This window comes from Callospermophilus lateralis, chromosome 14 (assembly GCF_048772815.1).
Source record: "Callospermophilus lateralis isolate mCalLat2 chromosome 14, mCalLat2.hap1, whole genome shotgun sequence".
NCBI lineage: Eukaryota > Metazoa > Chordata > Mammalia > Rodentia > Sciuridae > Callospermophilus > Callospermophilus lateralis.
Window position 1 is genome coordinate 98,908,405 of NC_135318.1, and position 24,059 is coordinate 98,932,463.

Consider the following 24,059-nt stretch of genomic DNA (forward strand, 5'->3'; position numbering starts at 1 on the left):
CAGAGGTTGACCTTGGCCAACAGGCACACTTTCTGTTTGTAGGCCTCTATTTCATCTTGAATTTTGTAGGAAATGTTTACTGGTGAACTCAAAGTGATACTGGGGTTGGCGGGACAGGGACCATACACATTCCCGACGTCTTCCTATGGTAATGATGATATTTCTGACTCAGCTCAATGAATCATGTGAATGATCGTGTGCCTGTCATTAAACCACTTCAGCAGTTTTCCATGGCTAAATTTGGTTTTATGACACCAATAGGTCAACTTCTTCACTGAGTCTGAAACGCTTTTAGAAGTGCTTTCCGTGGGCTAAGCAAACTCTGTGTAATGAACCCTCTGGTGTATAAGGTAGGAAAGTGCTGGGAGGGGATTCCTGGAAATACTGTAAGGACTTCAAAGCAAAGTCAGAGTCATAAAATGGCCCTTTGCTTCAGGGACATGTCCCTCCACTAAAGCATTGCTAAGGAGCTTTCAAATGTGCATTTTCCGCAGGCACTAGATGGCTTCATTATCGCAGTGACGACAGATGGCAGCATCATCTATGTTTCTGACAGTATCACGCCTCTCCTTGGGCATTTACCGGTGAGTGTCTGCTTCAGTGGCCTTTGTCTGTGTACCTTGTCACCTTATTCTAGAGAATCATTGAGATCTCAGGTGGGACATGGTGTGGGTCTAGGGCAGTGGGGCCTGGGGGTATGAGAAGGAGAGATACTGGAGAGTTAGGGAGTGCCCAGGTGCTGGAGGACCAAGTCAGGCCAAGCTCAAGGTCCCAGGGGCAGGTGCAGGCTTGTGTCTCCCGGGAGCACCAAGATCCCAGCAAGGACAGGCTTGGGGTAGAGGATGCCCTCCAGGTTCTTATCCCTGGTCAGAAACAGACCAACGTGAGAATCACAGCCGTCGGCGGAGCTCAGAGTCATCCGGGTGACTGAGAGCTGGTGGAGGGATGGGCAACAGATGGCTCAGACTGGAACATGCTTGGGGGCTCGCTGGGGACATGTCTGAGATTGCAAGTACATGGTGACCCTTAATAGTGGTGGGGAGCAGGATGACTCCTGGGGGTTCAAACATGCTGGGCAGATGTCATTGGACCTGAGTCTAGGAAGGCCTTGGTGAGTAGAGAGATGGCCAGGCTTGGGGGTGACTACAGACAGATGTCCCTCCCACTCTTCCCCTCCCTTCCCCCTCTCTGCACAAGCCTTGCTGGCTCTCTGGTATCCCCGTGGCTCAGGATGAAATGACCCCCAGATCTCTACCAGGTTACTAGAGAATGCACCCCGAGGGCTGCGCAGAGCCCTGTGAATGTCAGCTCACCAGGAGTGTCACACACGACAGACCCGGGTGGAATGTCCTCTCTCCTCTCCTCTCCCAACGAGCCCTGGCCAGACCTCTCCTCGCCCCTGAGCATGGGTGGATAGTGGCCAGTTTATGTGACGAGGGGGGACGCAGCTTTCCCTGAGCTCCCACATAGGGATCCTGGGCCAGGAGGAATTCCACAGGGCGTGGTCCCCCCTTCTCCGCCACAGCTGCCCAGGGAACAGCATGACCCTGCTTCGTGGGCAGCTTCCCTCCCCTTTGGTTCTGCTGAGGGCCCAGGGTTCCACATCGTCCATCAGAAGCTGCTGCCCCATCATCTCTGCCAGTGACACAACGTGCCCTTCAAAGCTGCCAGGCACACTTTTCCTTTGGTCACTGTGTCACGCCAGAAAGGCATTTTTGACTTCTCTGGGCAGATGCCGTCCGGTTACACCATAATCTAACCCTGTGGGTTTCACTTTGTGTTGTTCCCATTTCCTGAGGTCAGGAGGTGACCGACAGGCCCAGAGGTGCCAGAAGGGACTCCCTCTGAGCCCCAAAGAGGCTGAGGTGAGGCTACCTCCCCGGTCCAGGAGGGGAGGGTTGAACTGGAAGCCATGAAGGTAGATGTGACCCCCTCCTTTAGTGTGGCTTCTGTGGGTTCCTCTGAGCATGGCCAGGGAGAGAAGGGGAGATGGGCTGCTCTTTGGAGGGATCTTGTGTTTTTGCTTTGAATGGCAACGAGGGGACAGAGACAGGCCCTGGCCGGAAACAACCAGCCGTGGCCTGCTTACTGACCCAGCAAGGAGAGCCCAGAGCCCAGAGCCCTGAGCGCTGTTTGGGTGAACAGGATCTGTACTGCTCTGCTTTATGCTTTTGTAATTATCTGATGACCCAGTTGCTATATATGGCAGAGGGGACTTAGAAAGTAAGATGGGAATTCTTCTGACTTGAAATTATGCGGTCATTTTAGGAACACCTTTGTAAATCATTTCCTAACTCTAGAAGCGTCAGAAACGACCCCCCAGCTCTAACTGGTCAATGCCAGACCCACCTGAATGCTCAATGTCTTTACATAGAGACCCAGGCCACCACCCAGACAGCCAGGCCGCCTCGCCTCGCCCTGCCCCATGGAGATGAGCCCCGGATAGGCACCCCCACATCTTGCTTCAGTTTATGTTCAGCTTTCCTGATCCTGTCTTTACCAGGATTGTCCTTTGCAAGTGGGTGGGCAGGGGCTGGGGAGGATGGACACATCCCAGGTCCTCTTAGCCGGCAGCTGGCTGGTCTGGGAGTCAGAGCTCTGTGGGCTCCGCCTTCCCAGGGCCCACACCAGGCCTCCAGCCCGCCCCTGAGGCTGCCTGGTGTCAAGGATACGGTTGCAATGGAGAAATTCTGCTTTTGACTATCCACAGAGCGTGGAGCATTTCTAAAGCCACCGGCGGTTGGCTTCCTTCAGGGTTGGTTTGCACTTTTGTTGAGATTCCACCTGTTCAATCATTAGCCACTAACACGACATCTAGGCCATTACTATGTACCAGACACCTTGAAGAGTCACTTCCACCAGCTGATATGTAAAGGGTACTTGGAACAGTGCCCAGCACAGAGTGAGGGCCACTTCATATTCACTGTCCTTACTCCTCTGTTCAATAACCCCATGAAGTTGGTCATCGCCCCTGTTCCTACGAGAGGAAACAGTGGGCGGCCAGAGAGCTAGAGTAATTTACCCAAGGCTCCACAGCCAGCCAACGACGGGGGGGCTACAATTTGACCTCAGACACTTCAGCTCCAGAGCCTGACGCTCAGTCACTACTCAGAACGCTGCAGAGGACAGAATAAAGTTGAAAGTTCCCAAGTTGTGCTGGGTGGTTAGGTAGGGAGGGAGTGAGCACCCCACAGGTGGTCGGTCAGCCTACATGGAAGAGGTGGCCACTGAGGGAAGACATGGCCGGCTGGGACACAGGGTGAGCAGGGGTCAGGAGGCCATCATCCCCAGCGACAGAATCCCTATCAGTGTCACAACAAGCACAGGCTGGCCCACAAGGGATCCTGCCCCATGGTCCCCTGTTGGTGATATAGAAATGAAGAGCAACCAGAAAATCTGGGGCAGCGGCCCACCCCAGTAATCCCATCTGCTCGGAGGCTAAGTCAGGAGGGTTGCAAGTTCAAGGCCAACCTGGGCAACCGAACAAGAAAGACCTTGTCTCAAAAAAATAAAATAAAAATAAGAGCAACCAGAACTTTTTCCATGCCTGAGAAATATCCTAGAACTTTCTTTTTTAGTTCGACAGAGAAAAGAAAGATGTGAAGCATAAAATGATGTCATGAGAAAGTCAGAACTGTTCGGTGGCCTCCTTGACGTCTAGAACTAACACAGGCGATCAGAGCAGAAGTGTGAGCTAAGAGATGTGCTTCGGGATGTCCCAGGGCTAAAGGTGGCCTCTGGGATGGAAAACTTTCAGGAGAGCTTCAAGGGGAGCCAGCCACATGCCTTGGACAGAACTGGGGAGCAGTCTGGTTGCAGCAGATAACGTGGGCATAGATAACCCAATTTCCCCAAGCATTCAGAAAGCTGGAAAGATCCACAGACTAAAAAAATATATCCCCACAGGACTGACTTGCCAGGTAAAAGCTCCATTCAGCAAGAAGAAAGCATAGGACAAGAGTACAAAGTGGGACCTGTTCCCTCGGCAGGGTCCCAGCAAGGAGGAGCCCCCCCAGGAAAGGGCAGAGCCCCTGGTTTAGGATACTGGGAAAGGCACAGCAGGACCAAGGCCCCGAGACACGACCAGGCCACTCTGTCAGAGGTGACTTCTGGGCCTGGCAGGGTGTCGACAGGTGTGGCTGCAGCTTGGAGTGGATCATGAGTCAGATCACTAGATTTCTTTTTAATCATGCGTTCTGATTTTCATGGATCATTCATACAGATGTGTGGATACAGCATATGTCTCATGTTTAAATACATGGCTAAGTGAACAGAAGCCTACAAGTAAACGTCACCAAGGTTGAGAAATGGAACAGGGCTGAGACCACAGTTTGCTCCTGTCCACGACTTTTTATCACATCCCACCTCCACCAAGAAGCAGCTGTTTTTCTGATTTTGTTTTTGTTTTGTTTTTGTTTTTGTGTTTGGTGCTGGGGATTGAACTCAGGACCACCCGACCACTGAGCCACCTCCCCAGCCTGGTTTTGTATTTTTATTTTATTTAGAGACAGGGTCTCACTGAGTTGCTTAGGGCCTCACTTTTGCGGAGGCTGGCTTTGAACTCGTGATCCTCCTGCCTCAGCCTCCGGAGCCCCTGGGATTACAGGCATGCACCATTGTGCGTGGCTTGTTTTCCTGACTTTTAAAATCATTTGCTTGTTTTTCTTTGTAACTTCATCAATTTTTGAATTGATCACTAAGCTTTAATTGAGTAGAAGTTGAGTATCTAATATTGGAAATGCTTGGAATCAGATTTTGGATTTTTTAAAAAATTTTTTTGGGAATATTAGCACTTACCTTAATATTTGCACAATGAGGAATCTTGGGGATTGGGACCCAAGTCTAAACATAATGCATTTATGTTTTATATACACATAGTACACGTAGCCTGAAGGTAATTTAATATGCTGGTTTTTAAAATTATTTTTTGTATTTATAGATGGACAGAATGCCTTTATTGTATTTTTATGTGGTGCTAAGGATTGAACCTAGTGCCTCACACATTCTAGGCAAGCTCTCTGCCACTGAGCTACAGCCCCAGCCCTGATACACCGTTTTTAATAATTTTGTGCATAAAGCAAGATTTCATGGCATGGAATTTTCTGCTTGTGGCATGATGTCAGCGCTCAGAAAGTTTCAGAATTTGGATTTTTGGATTCGGGATGTTCAGCCTGTATTGCCTTTAGCTTAAGTGGAATCCTGGGAAATAGCCTTGTGGTTTCTCCTTGTGCTCACCCTGTTTAGGAGATTCATCCTTCTTCCCCTGTCTGGTGCAGGGGTCCTTGGTTCTGGCTGCAATGCAGTGTGCCATTTTAGGAACGTGCTACAGTTCCTGCATTCATTCCAGGTTGGCCAGTGCTTCTGCCATCTCCCCGTAGTGCTGAGGACAGAGCAGGTGTAGAACTGCTGGCTTTCAGTGTGTTGGCTTGTGGGGGGGGGGGGTGCAGGTGTTTCCTCACCTTTACTTCACCCCACTCCGGGTGATTGCGTCACCAGACTTGGTACTGTCGGACTTTTTAGGTTTTATCAATCTAGTGTATGAGGCGACCCATGGAGCTTTAATTAGCTGTAGTTAGCTCATTACTAGTGAGACTGCGTCTTTCCCTGTTTACCGGCCCTGGGGATGTCATCTCCTATAAAGTGGCTGTTCAGGTACAGTCATGCCTCCCTTCATGACAGGGAGACATTCTGCTGAAGGTGGCATTAGGTGATCTCGTCCTTGTGAGAACATTGAGATCAGTGTCCTACACTAATTAATGTCCTGCCCACCGGGAATGGTACACTGATTAGATATCACCTCCCGCACACCTAGGCAACAGGCTACGTTCTGTGGCCCCTGAGCTGCAAACCCGTGTGCCACACGGCTGTAGCGGGTACTGTAGGCAGTTGGGACACAACGGTAAGTATTTGTGCACACCAAAGGAGAAAACGTACGATAAAAGGTACCTCTTATTCTTATGGGACAGCCATAGCATGTGTGACCTGTCATTGGCTGAAATATCTTTATGCAGCGTGTATTTTGGTTTTGACATTTTCCTCTTGGACTTTGGACTCTTCTAACGATTTCCAGGCACTCTTTCCGTGACCTGGACGTAGTCCTCGGTGAGGGACAGTTTCAAGTGCCTCTTATTCACCCTATCCCAGGGCAATGGGGATGTTTGAACACACAACACCCAACCCTGGGCGGATGAGACAGCAGGTGGAGTCACACCTACTCAGTGGAGGACATCGCACACCACTCAGGGCCACACAGGGGCTGCACTTGGGACAGATGCACTAGCAGGGGCTGGGGGAGGCAGGTTTGTAGTAACAGACAGTAGGTGACCCCGGTTTGCCTGGAGGATCCGATTGGTTTATTTGAGTGATTCCACGGGCCGACGGGAAACTAAGCCTGTTACTTGGAAATGAGCAGGAGTGTGCCCAGTCCTCTTGAGAAGGAGGGTATTTGGCTGGGGGACCCTATCCACTGAGGCAGCGTGGGGACGGAAAGTTGCAGTTAGGCCCTGCCAAGGTCATCGGAGGTCAAGGAGGAGCATAACAGGGAACCTTAGTTTTAGGCCTTTTATGGTGGATACATGTGCTGCAAATATCTCCTCTCGCTTTGTGGCTTACCTTTCCCCTCTTTGAGGTGTTTTGATGAACATAGTCTTTCTTGATATTTAGCGCTGTATTTAGTTAATCCAATGCACCAAGGGCAAAGCTCTTCTCATACTGTCTGGCCATCGGTCTTCTTGGAATCTCAGTTGAACTGAGCATCTGGAGCCACAACTGTCCCCTGGGGCCCCTCAGGGATGTTACAGGACTGAGTGTCCACCCGGCCCACTTGCAGCCCACCCGGCCAGCCATTGAACTGGTGCCGCTGGTCCAAGGGAGAGAGGTTTCCTTGGTCGTGCAGCGGTTTGAGCGCATCCCCAGGCGCTCGAGCGCTCCCTAAAGCAGCCTAGGGCCCATTAGCAAGTTGGGAGAGAGAAGCTCCGGCCTGATGCAGGTAAATGACAGTCCTGATAATGACTCAGATGCAAAGATGGCAGCAGATGGCAGGTTCCCTCCCTCGTCTCTGTAATTGCTATTATTTTAATCAACAGAGCTCAGCTCATTCAAGGAACAGTTCAACTGCAGATGTGGTGTATTCTCCTATCGGCACTAGGGTTTAGATTTGCAAATCGTCATTGTTCCTGGCAGTACTCCTCGGCATGTGGAAACGGCATAACGGTCCTATGCTAGCAAATACATACAAGCCACGGGCAACTCTGAGCCCTGGGGACTGACTATAATGCTCACGACCTCCCATTACCCCACCTCCCCCACCTCCATCCACCTTTATTCTGGGCAGGCTTGCTGCCCGAGGTGCCCCACAGCATGAGGACGGCCAGGCCAGTGCCCCCCAACCTCACTCTCTGCCACACCCGCCCTGGGAGAGGTGGCTTCAGATGGAGCAGTCCAAGAAAGGTCACTCTCATCCATGAACATCAGTCATCAGCTAAAAGAGAACCTGGAGGAAAATGGCTTGAACTGCAATCAAGACCACAGAGTCTTTTTCGTAGAGATTAAAAATGGGTGTCTCCGTCTAAGCCATCCTGAGTCCTTCCTTTCTCTCCTCCTGTCCCCCATCGGCCACCAAGCTGTGTCCACTGTCCTCACACCCATGAACATGCTGACTCCGGGAGGGGAGGGACTTGGTGGTGTTTCTTCCCAGTGCCCCCAACAGCGTCTGAGCACCTAGGAGTCCTTACCAGAATGACCAGTCTTACCAATCCCGGTGGCAGTATGGTTGAGTGGATTGCCTTGGACTCCCCTTCCCCGTCTGTCCCCATGCACACTCTAACCATCTCCGGCCTGGCTTCCTGGGCCCCCTCCCTTCAGATCACACACGTGGGATCTCTTTGAAATACAAGTACAAACCGAGAGCGGTGGCGCACGCCTGTAATCCCAGAGACCTGGGAGGCTGAGGCAGGAAGATGGCAAGTTCAAAGCCAGCCTCAGCAACTTAGTGAGGCCCTATTGTTACATATCACTGTTTCATATCACTAAAAAGAACCAATAAATAAATTTTAAAAAGTATATATATATATATATATACACACACACACACGCATATACATGTATGTATATATGTATATACATATATATATATTAAAGCAAGTGATTGGCTGGAAATTTAATTTAAAAATGTATTTAAAAATGTGTACAAAGATGTTTGATGCTGTGGGAGTAGGTGAGTTTACGGAGGGAAACTGAGGAAGCCAGAGAGATGGGCCTGCCTCCTCCCTCTCCCCACTTTGGACCCTTGCCTGTCTTTTCCTGCAGGCTAGTCACTAGCTACACGTGGCTAATGAAATTTCAATTACAATTAAATAAAATTAAAGTGTCATTTCTTTGGTTGGACTAGTCACCTTCCAAGTGCTCAGGGGACAGGTGGTCAGCAGGTCCTGTGAGGGGTGGTACAGATGCAGACCCCCGACTCACACAGATGGCTTTATTGGACGGGGCTGTATCTCGACTCTATCTTATATTTAGGTTGGATCCTAGTGCCTAGGCACTCGGGGGGAAAATGTGAAACTCCCTCAGTTCCAGACCTTTAAGAAATAAACAGGCTGCTTTTTGCTGGCCAAAAGGTCAAGAAAGGAACCCCATGTACTGTTTGGGGCCATTTGAATGAGTGACGGGGCTCTCCCTGGGCTCCATGTGGCCTCACCACCCCAGCCAGGACACAGACAAGACAAGAATTTGACTTTGGAAAGGAGGTCAGAAGGAATAAAGAAGGGAGGGCTGATTTTAAGCAGATGGGGCGCCGCGGCCTGAGGAGGACTTCTCTTTGTGCATCTGTTAGACTTGACATTCAGTCTTTCCTCAGCCCATGGACAGTAGCACATTCGCATTCGAGCAAGTACAGGGCTCCTCCGTATCCGGGGACCTGCACCAATGAATCAGGCAACCGTGATTGAAAATATTTGGAAAGAAAATTCTGTCTGCACCGAATGTGTATTTTTTTCTTATCATTATTAGCTGAACAATGCAGCAGCGTAGCAACTAGTTACAGAGCATGTACATGGCATTAGGAATATAAGTCATCTAGAGACGATTTGAAGTCTACAGGAGTATGTGGGCAGGTTCTACACGAATACTAGAACATCTTGCAGAAGGGACTTGAATGTCTATGGATTCGGGGAGCTACAAGGGGTCCTGAAAACGATCCCCAGAGGATACCAAGGGATAACTACGGTTCTTTTATTTTTTTTCTTTTAATTTTTTTAAGTTTAAAAAAAAAAATTATGTTACTGTGCATCAAACCCAGGGCCTTGGACATGCTAGGCAGGTGCTCCAGCTCCAAGCGCTTCCCCCAGACCCTATAAAACCTTTTGGGTCACAATTTAGGATTACAGAGTGATGGATGGGGAGTGCTCACAGGAAATCAGATCTTGGGCCAGGTGCTGCGGCACACACCTGTAACCCCAGTGGCTCGGGAGGCTGAGGGAGAAGGATCACAAGTTTGAGGCCAGCCTCAGCATTTTAGTGAGGGCCTAAGCAACTTAATGAAACCCTGTCCAAAATTTTAAAAAAACATAAAGGGCTGGGGGTGTGGCTCTGTGGGTAAGCGCCCCTGGGTTCAGTCCCCAGTACCAAAAAATAAAAATAAAAATCAATAAGACCTTGAACTTCCCCTTTCAGAATCTGATCCTGAGGAGTCAGGCACAGTTTTAGCCCCCGATTTTGTCTCTTACTACCCTGGAGTGTGCACCTCTGTTCTTTATTTTCTTTTGCAGTCGGATGTCATGGATCAGAATTTGTTAAATTTCCTTCCAGAACAAGAACATTCCGAAGTTTATAAAATGCTTTCTTCCCATATGCTTGTGACGGAATCCCCCTCCCCAGAATTCCTAAAATGTAAGTTTCACTTTACTGGGTTTTGTTTTTTTTTTTTAACCAGGTCTGAAGATAAGAATTTGACTTTGGAAAGGAGGTTAGAACGAATTAAGAAGGGAGGGCTAATTTTAAGAATAATTTTCCTCATGACTCAGAACGTTTTCCAGATCCTTTGAGGTATATTTTTAAGTTTAAAGCTAAAACCGGAGTCGGAAATCTGTAAGACATTTAGCTTTTATGTGGAAAATTTGAAGGCACAGACCTTAAGAATAACAACTTGTTTTTGCATGTATGACCAGATTTTTTTTTTTTTTTTACATGAGAGTCTTTCGGTAATAAACAATGCAAAAAAAAAAAAAATCTGTGAATAATCTTCTTATTTAGGGAAACACTAGAATGCTAAATTTGTATAATACCAAATAACCAACTGGTAATTGACGAGTTAGGTCAAAAACTGAAAGTCTGCCTTCCCAAGGCTGTCATCTGGTTATTTATACCCATTTGCATTTCGATGGAATTTTAAAGTTTTTACCAAAATACTTGGCAACGTGGCTAGAAGCCCGGCCTCGGTGCCTGGGAACCTCATGTCACTTAATGAAGCATGTGAAATATACACAGTAGCGAAGATGCTCGCATTTGTTCGAGCCTCAGTCCATTTTCCATGAATAATTTGTCCTGTCGTACATCTGATTTGACTTCAAAGCAAAGCAAAAAAAAAAAAAAAGATTAAATTAAAGAGAGCGGCTCTTAGATGAGCAGCTTGATTTTAATATACCGTCTGAAAACAACCGGAACTAATCAATGCCCACACGACCGACCACAGACATTTGCAAGCAAATTAAGACTAATTGGGCCCAAGAAGAGAAGGAGAAGTATCTCTGAACAATGGTAAGAGAACCCTGTGCTGCCAAGGTTAGAAAGCCACCTTCTGAAGTTAGTGGCGAGGACAGAAATGGGCTGGCCCTGCGTGGACCAAGTCCCCTAAGAGTTCTCACAAACACGCCACTTGTTTAGTCTAGAATCTGTGTAATGTGCCTCTTCCTTTCTCTTTTCTTCCCCGAACGGCCCAGCTGACAACGATTTAGAGTTTTATTGCCATCTTCTCAGAGGCAGCTTGGACCCAAAGGAATTTCCAACTTATGAATACATAAAATTTGTAGGAAATTTTCGATCTTACAACAATGGTAAGCTTTAATTGTCCCCATAATTGCCCACAGTGTCTTTTATCATGCAAACGTGCACATGAGCCACCGCCTAAGAATCCTAAGAATCGCTAGGGGAGGGAGAGGGGAAAATGTGTGCTTTTTTTTTTTTTTTTCTTTCAAATTTGCATTTCGATTTTTCTGTTCCCAAGATGCATTTTCTGTGGCTCATCAGCGCTCTCTCCCTTTCCAGAACACACTCCCACACCTGTTTGTGCCGGTGCACAATGTCCCCTTCGATGGCATGCAATTCGCTTCTTTATTTTTTCAAGCTGATGAAATAATTCTGCCCTGTGAGAAACAACTTACAGTTAATAAAGAGCAGCCTACAGAATCCCCAGAATAGGACTTCACTGTGACATGGAGATCAGGATCCTTGCTTTCTGCATTCCCTTAAGCCCTGCGGAGCGCATACTTTAATAGATCTGGTCCATGGGTCTTGCGCTCGCTGTGGCCCAAATGCACAGTAAAGGGGCTATCTGACCATGAGCCAGCAATCCACGTTGGGTCAATTATCAAGGAGGATAAGCCATCTCTGAAGTCATATTTTCTGAAACTCCTAGGATAAGGAACTGTCCAAACTCTGGCTGCAGGATGTGAACCCGGAACCAGACTTAACGCTCATTTTTACTTTTTGACCCATGCAACATGGAAATACAGGTCTGGTGCCAGTCATTCAGCAACCCAGTCTCATTATGGACAGATCATAGAAAGGCCTGCATCTTGTTTGCTGTGCTCCTCCAAAAGCAACACAAAACAAAGAACTTTGAGAGCGCTGATATCACATTAATCAGCAAAGACCGGAGAAAGTGTGGACAAGGAAGGAGGGAAAGAGAGACATGCAGAAGGAGAAAAAATACCAAAGAAAAACAAAGACAGAATGATGAGCTGCAGAACAGAGAGGGAGGGCAGCCAGGGACCCAGGGCAGAGATGAGGACAGCGCTGACTGCTGCTGGTTTAATTACTGTTGTCTGACTACGAACCCATGTAGGTCTGTTACTCCAGCCAAATCAGCCCCAGGTCCCATTAGCGCCAACCAGGGTGATAGTACTGAGTCCTAACTAACGCTGGGGCTAACCAGGAAATTCTTTTCCTCCAACTTCGAATGATCCTTTGTGGCATATTGTTTGCATGAATACATACGTTTTATAAAAAGTCTTCAGCTAGATGCTGAACATTATGATCCTGCTAGAGGGATGTTCAGGCACAGTGTCCAGGGTTTTGCCTGGACAGTGGGCTCCCTGGCTGACTTGGAGGACCCCCTGGGAACCTACCTATCCAAGGCTTCAGGGACTCAAGCAGTTGGAGTGACGGTTGGTGTCTGCTTTCCAAAGGGGGCTCCCTAAACCTGAGCAAAGCCAAGGCCTGACCATGTCTAATCCGATTCATCTGCAAGGTCTGCCCAAACTTCATGCAATGAGTGTTTTAAAAAGCCACACAAAGAAGTCAATGGTGTCTTGCTGGGTGGTTTTCTGGGCTGCCCAGTTAAAGAACCCAGCTTAAGAGACACCATAGAGAAAACCCAGCATCCGCCCGGCCAGTGCAGTGGGTCTTTGGATAAGACAACTAGTTAAAATGCAGATTCTCAGCCATTACCTTAAAGTGGATCTGAGACCCAGGAATGTGCAACCCGAAGGACTGGGGACTTGGGCTCCAGGATTCGTGGCGTGCACTTGGACTAGTGTGACACCAAGTGCCATTCTCTGTAGAGTTCAATGGCAAGGCTTTCAGACAACTTTATTGTGGAATTAATGTAGTGGTGGTTTGGACTTGACTTCAAATGTGCAGGCTGGTTCCTCAAAACATTAAACATACAAACATTGAACATAACATTAAACTCAGAGCAACCACCTGACCCAGCAATTCCACATCTGGGAGTATACCCCGAAGAAGCGACAGTAGGGACTTGAAGAGATATTGGTGCACCTACGTTCATGTATGTCTATATGCGATAGCCAGAAGGTAGAAGTAGCCCAGTGTCCATCAGTGGATGGATGGGTAAAGAAACTGTGGTATATCCTTACAATGGAATATTATTCAGCCTTAAAAATGAAGAAGTTCTGACTCGTGCCACAAACGTGAATTAACCTTGATATTATGTTAAGAGAAGTGCACCAATCACATGCGTACACTTAAAAACAGGATGGTGGTCAGGAGTGCAGACTTACCGTGCTTAAGGGCCTGGGTTCAGTCCCCACCACCAAAAATAATAATAATAATATTAATTGTATGTTATGTGCATTTTGCCACAATTTTCTTTTAAAAACTGCACGTACTCTAGCCAGAATAGCAGTACATCCTAAGCAACCAGGTGCACAGAGGGGAAAGACACCACACCTCTCAGAGTGCTGAACCTGGGAATTCTGGGATGCTATTCCCACGTGTCCCCATGACAACAGGGCACACACCTGATTATTTAAAGAACCAGTCGGTGATTGGCTGGTGAGGAGCAGTTGTATCCTTTGTGAATTTACATTTCCACACCTCTTATGAAGACACTGCCAGCTATCACTTTGACGCACCCTGTCATTTATCACCTCTTAGAGGATTTCAAGGAAATAGCTGCATTCTGAATACCTGGGCTTTTTTTAAACTAGCAAGGCTTTATTTTCACTTCAAGTTGAGACAGTGTTTGTTTGCCTGGAAGAACGTGTAGAAATGATGTGCGACTTTTTTTTTTTTCTTACTGTTACTGCTATGGCAAGAACCGCATTGAAAGCAGAAAATTCAAAACCAAGAATGCAGTGTCCCTCCGGAGCCTGTTGTGCAAACCAGAGTGCCCGAGCGTAAATAGGGAGCTCGCAGGCCCTCAGGCAAAGGGCCCGAAGTGGACCAGGGAGCGCTGGTTGCGGTTCAGAGAGATCACCTGTGGTGTGCTGCTGCACAGGAGGGTGGCCATTGTTCAAAACACTAGGAGAAAGGATGGAGAATGTTCTCACCTCTAGGAAATGATACGTGTTTGCGATACAGATACAGATGTTCCCTGACTTGAGCCCTGGACACGCTGGACATGGGTGGAACGTGACTTGGCTTCTCATTAATACGTACAATTCTGTGTCCAGAATTGTAATACAATTAAAATACAAATAAAGAATAAAGCAGTGTGCAGGCCCCAGAGCAGGGAAGAGAGAGGGCCGGACTGAGTTGGCTTTTGTGACCCTCAGCTCTGTGGAGAAGAGGCCCCTCTGCGGGCTCCCTCAACGTCTCCTCCTGCAGGCCTGGGCTTGGGACCCAGTGGCCATGAGCTGTCAGTAGGTGCTGGGGGAGGGAGCGGCTAAAGCCCCTCTGCCCTTGCTAATGAGCCCACCCTCTCCAGTCGGGAGTTTCCAGACTCACGGGCGGTGGGGAGGCTGGTGCCCATTGGCCCCTGCCCTCTCCCAGCTGCCTTTGGCACGGCAACTGTGGCCCAGACGCTGGAGCAAGATGGAATTCTCCCCCGCTCTGCTATTTGCCCACGGCAGTCACCCCTCAGGACTGGGTCATTTGCCCCCAGTGTCCAGGGGGAGGAGAGCGAGGGCCGACCTCACTTCTTTCATCTAGATGGCTAACAAGTGGGAAGACATACGCACCAGGAAATGGGAAAGGAAGTCATCTTCCTCAGACGTGTTCACCTGAGCCAAAGCTCAGGGATGGGCTGAGTGGCCCCGTGTTCTGTCTTCTCCTGGCCAAAGGCTGAGGCTGACCCTGGGTGACAGGTGGCAGACGGGTGGGCCCCCGGTCCCAGCAGCCTTTGAAACAAGAAGTCTTTCCTTGGATTATGTTTGTTCTGTAACAGATTTTTTTTTCTTTTTTTTGGGGGGGGAGGGGAGGGAGAGAGGGAAATGCTTTTGGATAAATACACCCTCGTATCTTTTTACTTTCCAATTAAATATGGAGCCCGCTGGGCCCTCCACAACCCCACACGCCCAGCGCCACGTCCCTGCCTGTTGCTCTGCATGGCAAGGAACCAGCGGGTGATCTACAAAGACAGTCTTTGCTTTACGGGGTCCCAAGAAGCAGGTTCCAGTTCCTGAAAGATGACTTCACGCCAGGAGGGAGGCCAGCCTTTCTCTGCACCCTGGCTCCTCCCCCGGACTTGGATTTAAATGTGCGTCTGACTGAAATCCAGAACGCAGTGTTTCAAAAATCGCTGGTGTGGTTCCAAATAGGTCACCCTCAGCAAACATTCCACTCTGGGCTTTCCAGAAACCGCACACCAGAGGATAAAAGTTTCCCTGCCCTCATTTCACCTACTCGCCTCTAACCACACCGCCAGATTGGAAAGATGGCGCAAGTGGGGACGTTTCAGCTGAGAACACACGGGTCCATGTGTTCCCTGAAGTTTCCGGAGGCTGCCTCGTTTTATGGCCTGGAGAGGGTTGTTTTTGCATTTTGTTCTTCCCCCTGAACTGAACTAATGGAGATGTCTCATCTAAGGGATGGAGGGGCATGCACACCAGGTCTCCCTGGGAATAGAGACTGGGAGCTTGGACAGCTTCAGGGATGGAGTGTGGACCTGTCCATCACACGTGCCTCAGAGAGGGAAGCAGAGTGTTCCCTCCACCCAGCACAGCAGCCTCGTGTCCTTCCCCAGCAGTGGTCATCGCTGCCACATTCAGCAGCCGAGGAGATGAGATCCTGATAGAGAACAAACTGTCGCCCAAGAGCCTCATCCCGCGGGGACATAGAAGGTCCATGTTAAAAATGGAGCAACGGGGAATGGCCGCACGTTTATCCGCCACATCTTTCTGCTTGCCTTAGTCTGTGAGTGCAAGTCGTCTCATCATGTGACAAAGATGTGACAAGCTATCCATTTGGACGACAGGAATGAGGGCCTGTTAGGAAGCCCACTTTCCTGGCCACACAAATTCCCAACCATCTAGTGGGAATCCTAGAAATGACATTCTAAATCTCAGGCCCCTAAAAATACTCATTTGAGTTCATGAACACCAGGGAAAAGAGGAATTAGTTAAGACATACAGTCTCCCTTTAAATTTTTTTTTTAACCCTGCAAATTGGAGACCTCCAGCTCCTAGGTATGGATCTCATCTTCTCTCACATTCCTCTTGCTCTCAACAGAACGGGCAGAAAGGAAAGTCGAGCCGAGCATTACCCGGCAAGGAAGGCAGTGCCCGGGACAAGAAGTGGGCAGGGCGATTCTGCTGCTGCCCCCTGAGGACCCCCATACCTGGCTCTTCAGAGGACATTGAGCAAAACACCTGCAGAGAGAAAAATGGAGAGTCTGAAATTAGCACTTCGTTAGTGGGAGATGATTTCTCATGAATGTGCAGAGAGTGATTTTCCTTGCAGAGAGTGATTTTCCTTCCAAAAGTCCAAAACGATAGTCCAAAATGTGTTTAGCACAGTTTGGGATTTAGGAACTTTTTTTTTTTTTCTTCCTTGAGCAAAATCCATTGATTACTGCAGGTCTTCCCAGGGACCGACCAGCTTTGTTTGATATTAGTTCCCAGAAGTACTGAGAAAGCTCTCTGTCCCTTCCCCTGTGAACTACTGGGTTTTCCTCTAGCCATTGCAACTATTTTGTTCTAAGCAGGCCATCCCTGGAGACAATACCAGGTCGTTCTGAGGACTGACCCCGTAACTCCGTGGATCGGGGACAACCGTCTTTGTCCATTTCTTTGTATTCCTTTGCTGTTAACAAATGTTCACGATCATCATCTCCGCTTCCTCCTCACTCTTTCCTAAATTCGTTTGGAAAAAAAAAAAAAGATATCTTAATACCTACAGTCTCCCTGCCTCTGCAGATATCAGGACGAACTTGGGAGCTCACCTTTGTCACGGGACAGACTTGGAACCCAACCTAGGGTGCATCCAAACGAAACAGACATTAGTCATTCTGAGTCTCTGGAGAACCTGGGACTCTTATTTTTGGACTCTCCAGGGCATCAACCTACAGCAAAACTCTTCCAAGGTGTCTGAAATTGGAGGCCATCATGAATGGTTCCAGACTGGCTCATCTGTGGATCATCTTAACACGAAGACCTCAAATCAGCACATGGGGGTCCCTCCCAGCAGGATCACAGGAGGCACTTGGGGATTTTCCACCAGAGTGGTGATTACTGTGTGTGATTCCCAGCAGCTGTCCTGTCCAAGCCCCCTTCTGACCAGTGTATGTGCCTCAATAGGGCAGTGAGCTAGCCTGAGGGCCAGGGGAGCTCAGAACCAGTGCTCTGCAGGCACCCTCCGAAGCCCCAGCTCATGCTATGGGAGGAGCCATCTTTTGGATCCCAAGGTCCATGCACGAAGTACTGGCAAGGATCCAAAGGTGTCTTCCTCAGCTGAATGCAAGATGGAAAGTCCTCTGGTGAAAGTCTCACCCAATGAGCACACATTGAGCACCCGCTGTATGCAAGACGCCTGCTCAGACTGGAGAAGAGAGCAAGATCAGCTCTACCTTGGGGGAAGCTATCTATTTAGCTTTGGGGGCAAAAGTAAGATCAGTTTGAGTAAGATGACTCTAGAGGGAAGAAAATAGCAAGAAAGAATCACTTTTCTATCATGAGTGGCCAGAGATCTGAGAAAGCGGGGCTGCACCTATATTTAGTGGTTGATCCTTCGGAGAGGCTTGGGAAAAGCCAGTTGTAATTAGAGATAGTTTTTCTATTACTTAAATTGAACAACTAATTGAATTCTTAATTAATGGCTTTAAACCACCTTGGGATAGAAAGTGCCAGAGAGTTATCCCAAGTGCTAAATATGACTGTGAAGTCCCAGGGAGCAGCGGGCTCCTCTGTTGACTCTGGAACCTGCAGGAGGGCTCATGCTGGGAGTAAAAAGTCATTTTAAACTCAACTGGTGACATGTTTAGAGTAGCTTCCTCCCCCTTGGTTTTCCCCCAAGGTTTTTCCCTTGGCCTCTGTTAGAACATTCATCCTTGATTTAATATCACCCTGAATCAAGCCCTGGGACACTTACGATTCGGGATGGGGAAAACACTTGTTTGGGAAAAAAATAAAGTGGCCCAGTTCTGGTCCCATCTGTAAAATATCTAGATGATCAAGCGCAGGCCACAAGCAATAACGGAACTTCCCTTTTAGGAGTGCATTTTTCTCCTGAAAGCCTTTGAAGTCATGAACGAGCAGATAAACCACATGAGCGGCAGCCGGGTCCACTGTAGCTCTGCACAGTGTCCACTGCATGACCGTGGCCTGAGTCTGGGCCCCCCTGAAGATGGAACAGGATGCAGCAGGTCTTGGGCCCACGTTTCTGTTCCAAGATCTTTTTCTGTCCTTCTCTCCTCTTCAAAGCAAATCCGTGAAGGAAAACCCTTACTGACAGAGCCCTTGGATAATGGACCAAAGATGGGCCCATCAGGATGCATCTTGGAGCCACAGATGAAGGAGGCATCATCCTCTTAAATTCCTGGGAAGTCCTCGGAAGCTGGCTTGGAAGGCCTTGATATTCTGAAAGAGTCGGGAGAATTTTATGAGGTCATTATCTGGCTGGGTGATGTCTCTGAGATCCAAGCGGAGAGTATTTCACATCTGGGAAATTTTTAGATGTCTCTCTTTCATTGCACAGATGTTCACATCGGCGAACCCTTCCTTTATGTGGAATTGTTTCCATTCCCCTGGATAAATTTCTTGGCTTGCCCAGAAATGAATCCGCACCAGGCTAAGCCAACCAGTGACAGATGTAAACTCACGAGAGGCCACTATTTTTTATTTTTCCCACTTTATATTCCTGTTTGGAAACATTTATTAGTATTGATGTGAATGAATTCAGAGAAAATGTTTTGATAAAATGAATTTATTTTGTGTTAGCAGTAGAGTCGGCCTTTCTCATATTTAACAAGGATCTTGTCCCCAACCAGCAAACTCCACCTAAAGACAGAAAATCTTTCTGGCCCAAAGACCCATCAGTTTTCCACAGTCCCCCTGAGAGTGGGAGTTGGAGGATCCCAGGGATGCTAAGTGGTGTCTCCCAGGGGACCCTGGGCACGCAGTTCCAGGACTACAGTGGACATGAGCCTAGAAGCATCCCCTCTCTTTCCTGGGAGACCCCAGACTTGGAGTCTGGAGACGGGGGTGGTGTCCCTGCTTCATTCTTTCCACTGTGGAAGTGACCTTCATTAATTAATAGACCCTTTCTGGGCCTCAGTTTCTAAAATGAGGGCAGTAATACTTTTCCAAACTTGTGAGAATAAATCACAAGACACATGGGAGCAGATTTTGTGGGCCTGAACAATGCTACAGAATTAGAAGTTTGTCATGGGCACTGTGCGTGTACGTCTGGGATGACCCTGTGTATTAGGCAGGTTTCCGTTACTATAACAAAGTACCTGAAATAAGCAATTTAAAAAGATAAGCCAAGTATGAGTTTGAGGGCAGAAGCTCTTGAATGGCCAGTGCCAGGACAGGGAAGGGGTGTCTGTGCATCCAAGACACCATTAATCTCCCCAGGACCATCTGTATCAGGAACATCCTCTGACTATGATCTCACCCTTCACACAGCAGCCAGGGGGAGCAGCCAGACCCTTGCTGCAGAATGAAGCTGTCTCTCGTGTCGCTGAAGGTCTTTCCCATCGCAAAAAGTGCAGGGTTATAGGGCAGTAGGTGGTGGGGGGGGGGGCAGTGGTTACCAGCAGGACTCACTCCCAGCTGCTTCTAGTAAGCTGTTTGGCTTTGAGCAAGTGCCTCGGTTTCCTCATCTGTGCCATGGGGATAACAGGAGTACCTACCTCGTTAGGATTTTGTGTGGATGAGATGTGTGAAGCCACACACACACACACAGCCCCAGGAAGCGACTCTAAGTTTATGGTAAGTGCCAGGTGGGATTTGACAGCTGTCACCAGACAAGACTAACTGTGTTTCCCCGCTCCCCACCCCCTGCGCAGTGCCTAGCCCCTCCTGTAACGGCTTTGACAACGCCCTGTCAAGACCTTGCCGCGTGTCACTGGGGAAGGAGGTCTGCTTCATCGCCACTGTCCGCCTGGCAACACCGCAGTTCTTAAAGGCAAGTGCCCTGCATGGAGGTCACCGTGTGGAAACGGCTTCCATCGAGTGGCGTCTGGTTATATCTCATTCATTATCTCTACGGGAGAGAATCAAATCGCCATGGAGTCACCACCTTCTAAATTTGTAGATGCTGCTTTGAAACATCTACAAGTTTAGAACGCCTAGCCTCCGCCCCTGCCACCCTAGCCCTGTCCCGGGCCCTCCCTGGGGTTCCTGCCAGGTATGTCCTTTGAAGGCAGCGTCACTTGCCATTCAGCCCACAGAGATGCTGCCCGATGGCCCCGCCCACCTCCCCACCTTCCTGGTCACCGTGAACACCCGCCCAGGGCAGGCAAGGGAGAGTCACAAAATTGAGGGTTTTTCTGGATTCTCTCATCAAAGATTGGTAGCACTCTCTGGAACGAATGTTGAGCTAAATTAGTAATTCAAATTCAGATGCAAAGCCATTTCCCACATGTTTACCACACTTCCAGATAATAGGAAGGGAGTGGTGTGACATTTTGGCTCCTAGGTATTTTTCCCCAGCTTGTGAAATAAATTTAGTATCAGCTAATACCGAAATTAGCTACAGATGACGAGTTTCAGTCCAACCCGACTTGGAGGCTGGCTGGTGAGGATCTGAACTTCTGTTACCCATCATGCATTTCTTTGCAGCAAACCTAGGGTGAGCATCTGGCACCCCAGCAACATTCTTCTTCTTTTCTTCCCCCCCACCCCTCTTCCAATACAGGAAATGTGCATAGTTGATGAACCTTTGGAGGAATTCACTTCAAGGCATAGCTTGGAATGGAAATTTTTATTTCTGGATCACAGGTTTGTGAAGAGGGAAACGTATTTGGATTGGCTCCTTTTAAACTGGCGTTCACATGAGCCAAGTTCTCCTTGGGAGAGAGAAGTCCAGCCTGATCCTTTGAAGAAAGACTCGCTGGCTACAGGGAAACGTGGTTCCCAGCCAAGGGAAGGGCTTCCCCTTCTGTACCTGCCTCCCCTTCATGCAGAGGTTGAAGCCTCAACCCTGGGGCATCTGTGAGATGACCCGCTTCCTGCTTCCAGAAAGACAAGCAGATGTACGATGAACCCTCTCCTCTGATCACTTCCAACACCCCTTTGATCCTTGAGTCCAATTTTTCTTCTTTCCTTTGTAACATTATTCACCTTTTCAGAACAAGAAATCTCGCTTCCCTGCCCTTTCGTTTTTCATTATACAATGGAGCTGGCCCCATCTATAACTGTTTTTAATTAGTCAATAGCTGATACATTTAATGATTATTTGGGCCAGAGGATGCCAAGGAAATGGAGTGTCTCAATACCGAAATAACTTTGCAAAACTGGTGCTGACCAGTGCAATGCTATTTTTTTCCCTACGAGGCCCCTGTGGCTACTAAATGTGCAAACCGTACCCTGCGTGTTGAATGGCTGGTGTTGACTGGCATGGCCATAGGCAGGCCGTACCCTGCGTGACTGGCATGGCCGGTGTGGTGTCCTTCTGATGGGGAATTCCCTGTGCCCTCCTGCAGAGCCCCTCCCATCATAGGATACCTGCCCTTTGAAGTGCTGGGCACCTCAGGCTATGACTACTACCACATCGACGACCTGGAGCTCCTGGCCAGGTGCCACCAACACTGTGAGTACCCCTCGCCCAGACTGACCACAGGAGCGTCATACTTGATCCTTGGTGACTGGACAGCAGGGCTCTGTAGTCTGCTTGTCACTTGGCTTCTTGGAAGCCAGGGACTCGGTTTCCTCTGCAGTGAGCTAAGGGTATGGAGGAAGTCCTTGTCGACGGTGATGTCCTGTTTTAACTCGGAATTGACTTTGCCCCAATCCCCAGCCCTTCCCAGCACCATTCAGGTAGGCATGCTCTTTCATCCAAACCGTGAAATTAAGAAAATGGCAGAATTTATTTGTAAGTTAGCAATAAGTGTCAGAATCCACCTAGATGGATTAGTCTTTAGTCGGCAGTTAGTGGTATTGGTCTCCAACTTCTGGCGATGCTGACCTGTCCTCTTCAGATATCACCCTAAGCCAGCATCTCCTGGGGTGACTTGAGTTTTCTAGGTAAGAGCTCTCTTAACCATTTGCATTAAGAGATGCTAATGCACATTTCAGCATCTTCTGCAGGGTGAGGTCTGCTGGGAAAGCCAGGAACGGGTGACATTGTAGATTGTGAGTGTTGCATAGAAGGGGATGTGCACAGGGCACTGGAGGCTCAGGGGGACCACCCCCCACCCCCGCTGCAGCTAGAGGAGGTCCAGGGATGGCTCTCTGTCATGGAAGATGGGAATACACTGGCACCCCAGCACACTGTGTGGGGTAAAGCTCTTGAGGTGGGAGAGCTAGACTCACAAGCTTGATCAGTTCTCACTTCAAAAGAGGAATCAAGAATTAAACACTCGGGGACTGGGGTTGTGGCTCAGCAGTAGAGCGCTCGCCTAGCACATGCGAGGCCCTGGGTTCGATCCTCAGCACCACATAAAAATAAATAAATAAAATAAAGGTACTGTGTCCAACTACAACTGAAAAATAAATATTAAAAAAGAAAAGAGAATTAAACATTCCAGCCAGGTGTGGTGGTGCACACCTATAATCCCAGTGACTAAGGTGGATAATGCAAGAGGATCTCAAGCTTGAAACCAGCCTCAGCCACTTTTAAGAAGAGGAGAAGGGGGAGAAGGAATTATTATTTAAGGCTCATTTTTAATCTTTTTTTTTTTTTTGGTTCTGGGGATTGAACTCAGGGGCACTCGACCACTGAGCCACATCCCCAGCCCCTATTTTGTATTTTATTTAGAGACAGGGTCTCACTGAGTTGCTTAGCACCTCGCTGTGGCTGAGGCTGGCTTTGAACTCACCATCCTCCTGTCTCAGCCTCCCAAGCCATTGGGATTACAGACACGCACCACTGAGCCTGTCCTCTCATCTTTAAAAATTTAACCCATGCTCCTCAAAGTGTGGTCCCAGGATGAGCTACATGGGTAATGTGTGCTAGATCTGTAGTGTCTCAGCCTCCTGCCACCCGGCCTGAAGAGTCACAATCTCCACTTTCACAAGCTCTCCAAATAATTTGTGCAAGCATTCAAATTTGAGAAGCAGAGCTGCTTTAAACCTCTGACTGCCTCTGGCTCTCCTAATGGAGAAAAGCCAAGGGAAGAGTAACCTACCTGGCCTGAGCAAGAGGTTCCTTCTCTGTGGAGCCCATGTGCCCCCCCTGCTGGCTTTGGCTTCCTCTGTAGCTTTAGTTTCCGAGGTAAGATTTTCTTAACCGTTTGTATGAAGAGATGCTAAATTCCAGGCCCCGTGGCAGTAAAACCGAAATTGTTCTTCTTCCTCTGATCCGCATCCCTTTCTTCTACCTGGCACAGATTATAAACCACCAGCATCCATTGTGTTTTGGACACTCCCAAAGGGACCTCCCACAAACGGGACCATAAGGGGCTCCAGGCATCTCTGTGGCTGCAGGGGACGGCCTGGGGTGGAGACACCCATACCAGACCCTCTTTATTCTAGAACTGTGTAGACTCAGTCTGAACTGCTGTCTGGCAGCCACAGAATCCATCCAGCAGTTGCTGACCGTCAGGTCTAGTTTGGGTCCAGGGCTCTCAGGGTCTGGATGCTCCCTCCTCCGCTCGGCTCCCGCAGCTCCAAAACCAGCTCCACCTGCAACGGGAAGATGAGCCCCAAGAAAACCAGGGCCTCATTTTAATTAAACTTCCAGTTTAACAATCTGTCCACCTCTGCCCTTATTTGAAAACCTCTCTTAAGCTTTTGAGCATCTGGAAAAAGTACATGGATCACTCTTCTATTATTTAAGATTGCCTGAGAGTTAGCAGGAGGTGTGACCCAGTGGTAGAACCCTTGCCCAGCATGTGCAAGGCCCTGGGTATGATCCAGGCACCCCGGGGGAAAAAAATAGTATCAGAGTCTACCATTGTCCTGAGAGTCACTTATTGTACGGTGCAGCCAGGGAAATAGGCAGTGCTGAGTACAGTCTTTTGTAATGTGGATTTTCGTTGTAACTCCTGGGGGGAAGATTGC

General features: G+C 48.6%; 2 protein-coding genes across 2 annotated transcripts in view; both read left to right on the forward strand.

The window, feature by feature from the left end:
• Npas2 (neuronal PAS domain protein 2) overlaps positions 1-24,059 on the forward strand; it is a 153,077-nt gene that overhangs the window by 102,943 nt on the left and 26,075 nt on the right. Inside the window, exons 5-10 of the mRNA XM_077105179.1 lie at positions 495-584; positions 9,765-9,885; positions 10,935-11,048; positions 19,904-20,022; positions 20,755-20,837; positions 21,542-21,648. Of these exons, the coding sequence (XP_076961294.1) occupies positions 495-584; positions 9,765-9,885; positions 10,935-11,048; positions 19,904-20,022; positions 20,755-20,837; positions 21,542-21,648 (634 nt within the window). The remainder of the gene's footprint in view (positions 1-494; positions 585-9,764; positions 9,886-10,934; positions 11,049-19,903; positions 20,023-20,754; positions 20,838-21,541; positions 21,649-24,059) is intronic.
• Rpl31 (ribosomal protein L31) overlaps positions 1-24,059 on the forward strand; it is a 157,096-nt gene that overhangs the window by 97,515 nt on the left and 35,522 nt on the right. The gene's annotated exons all lie outside the window — the stretch shown is intronic.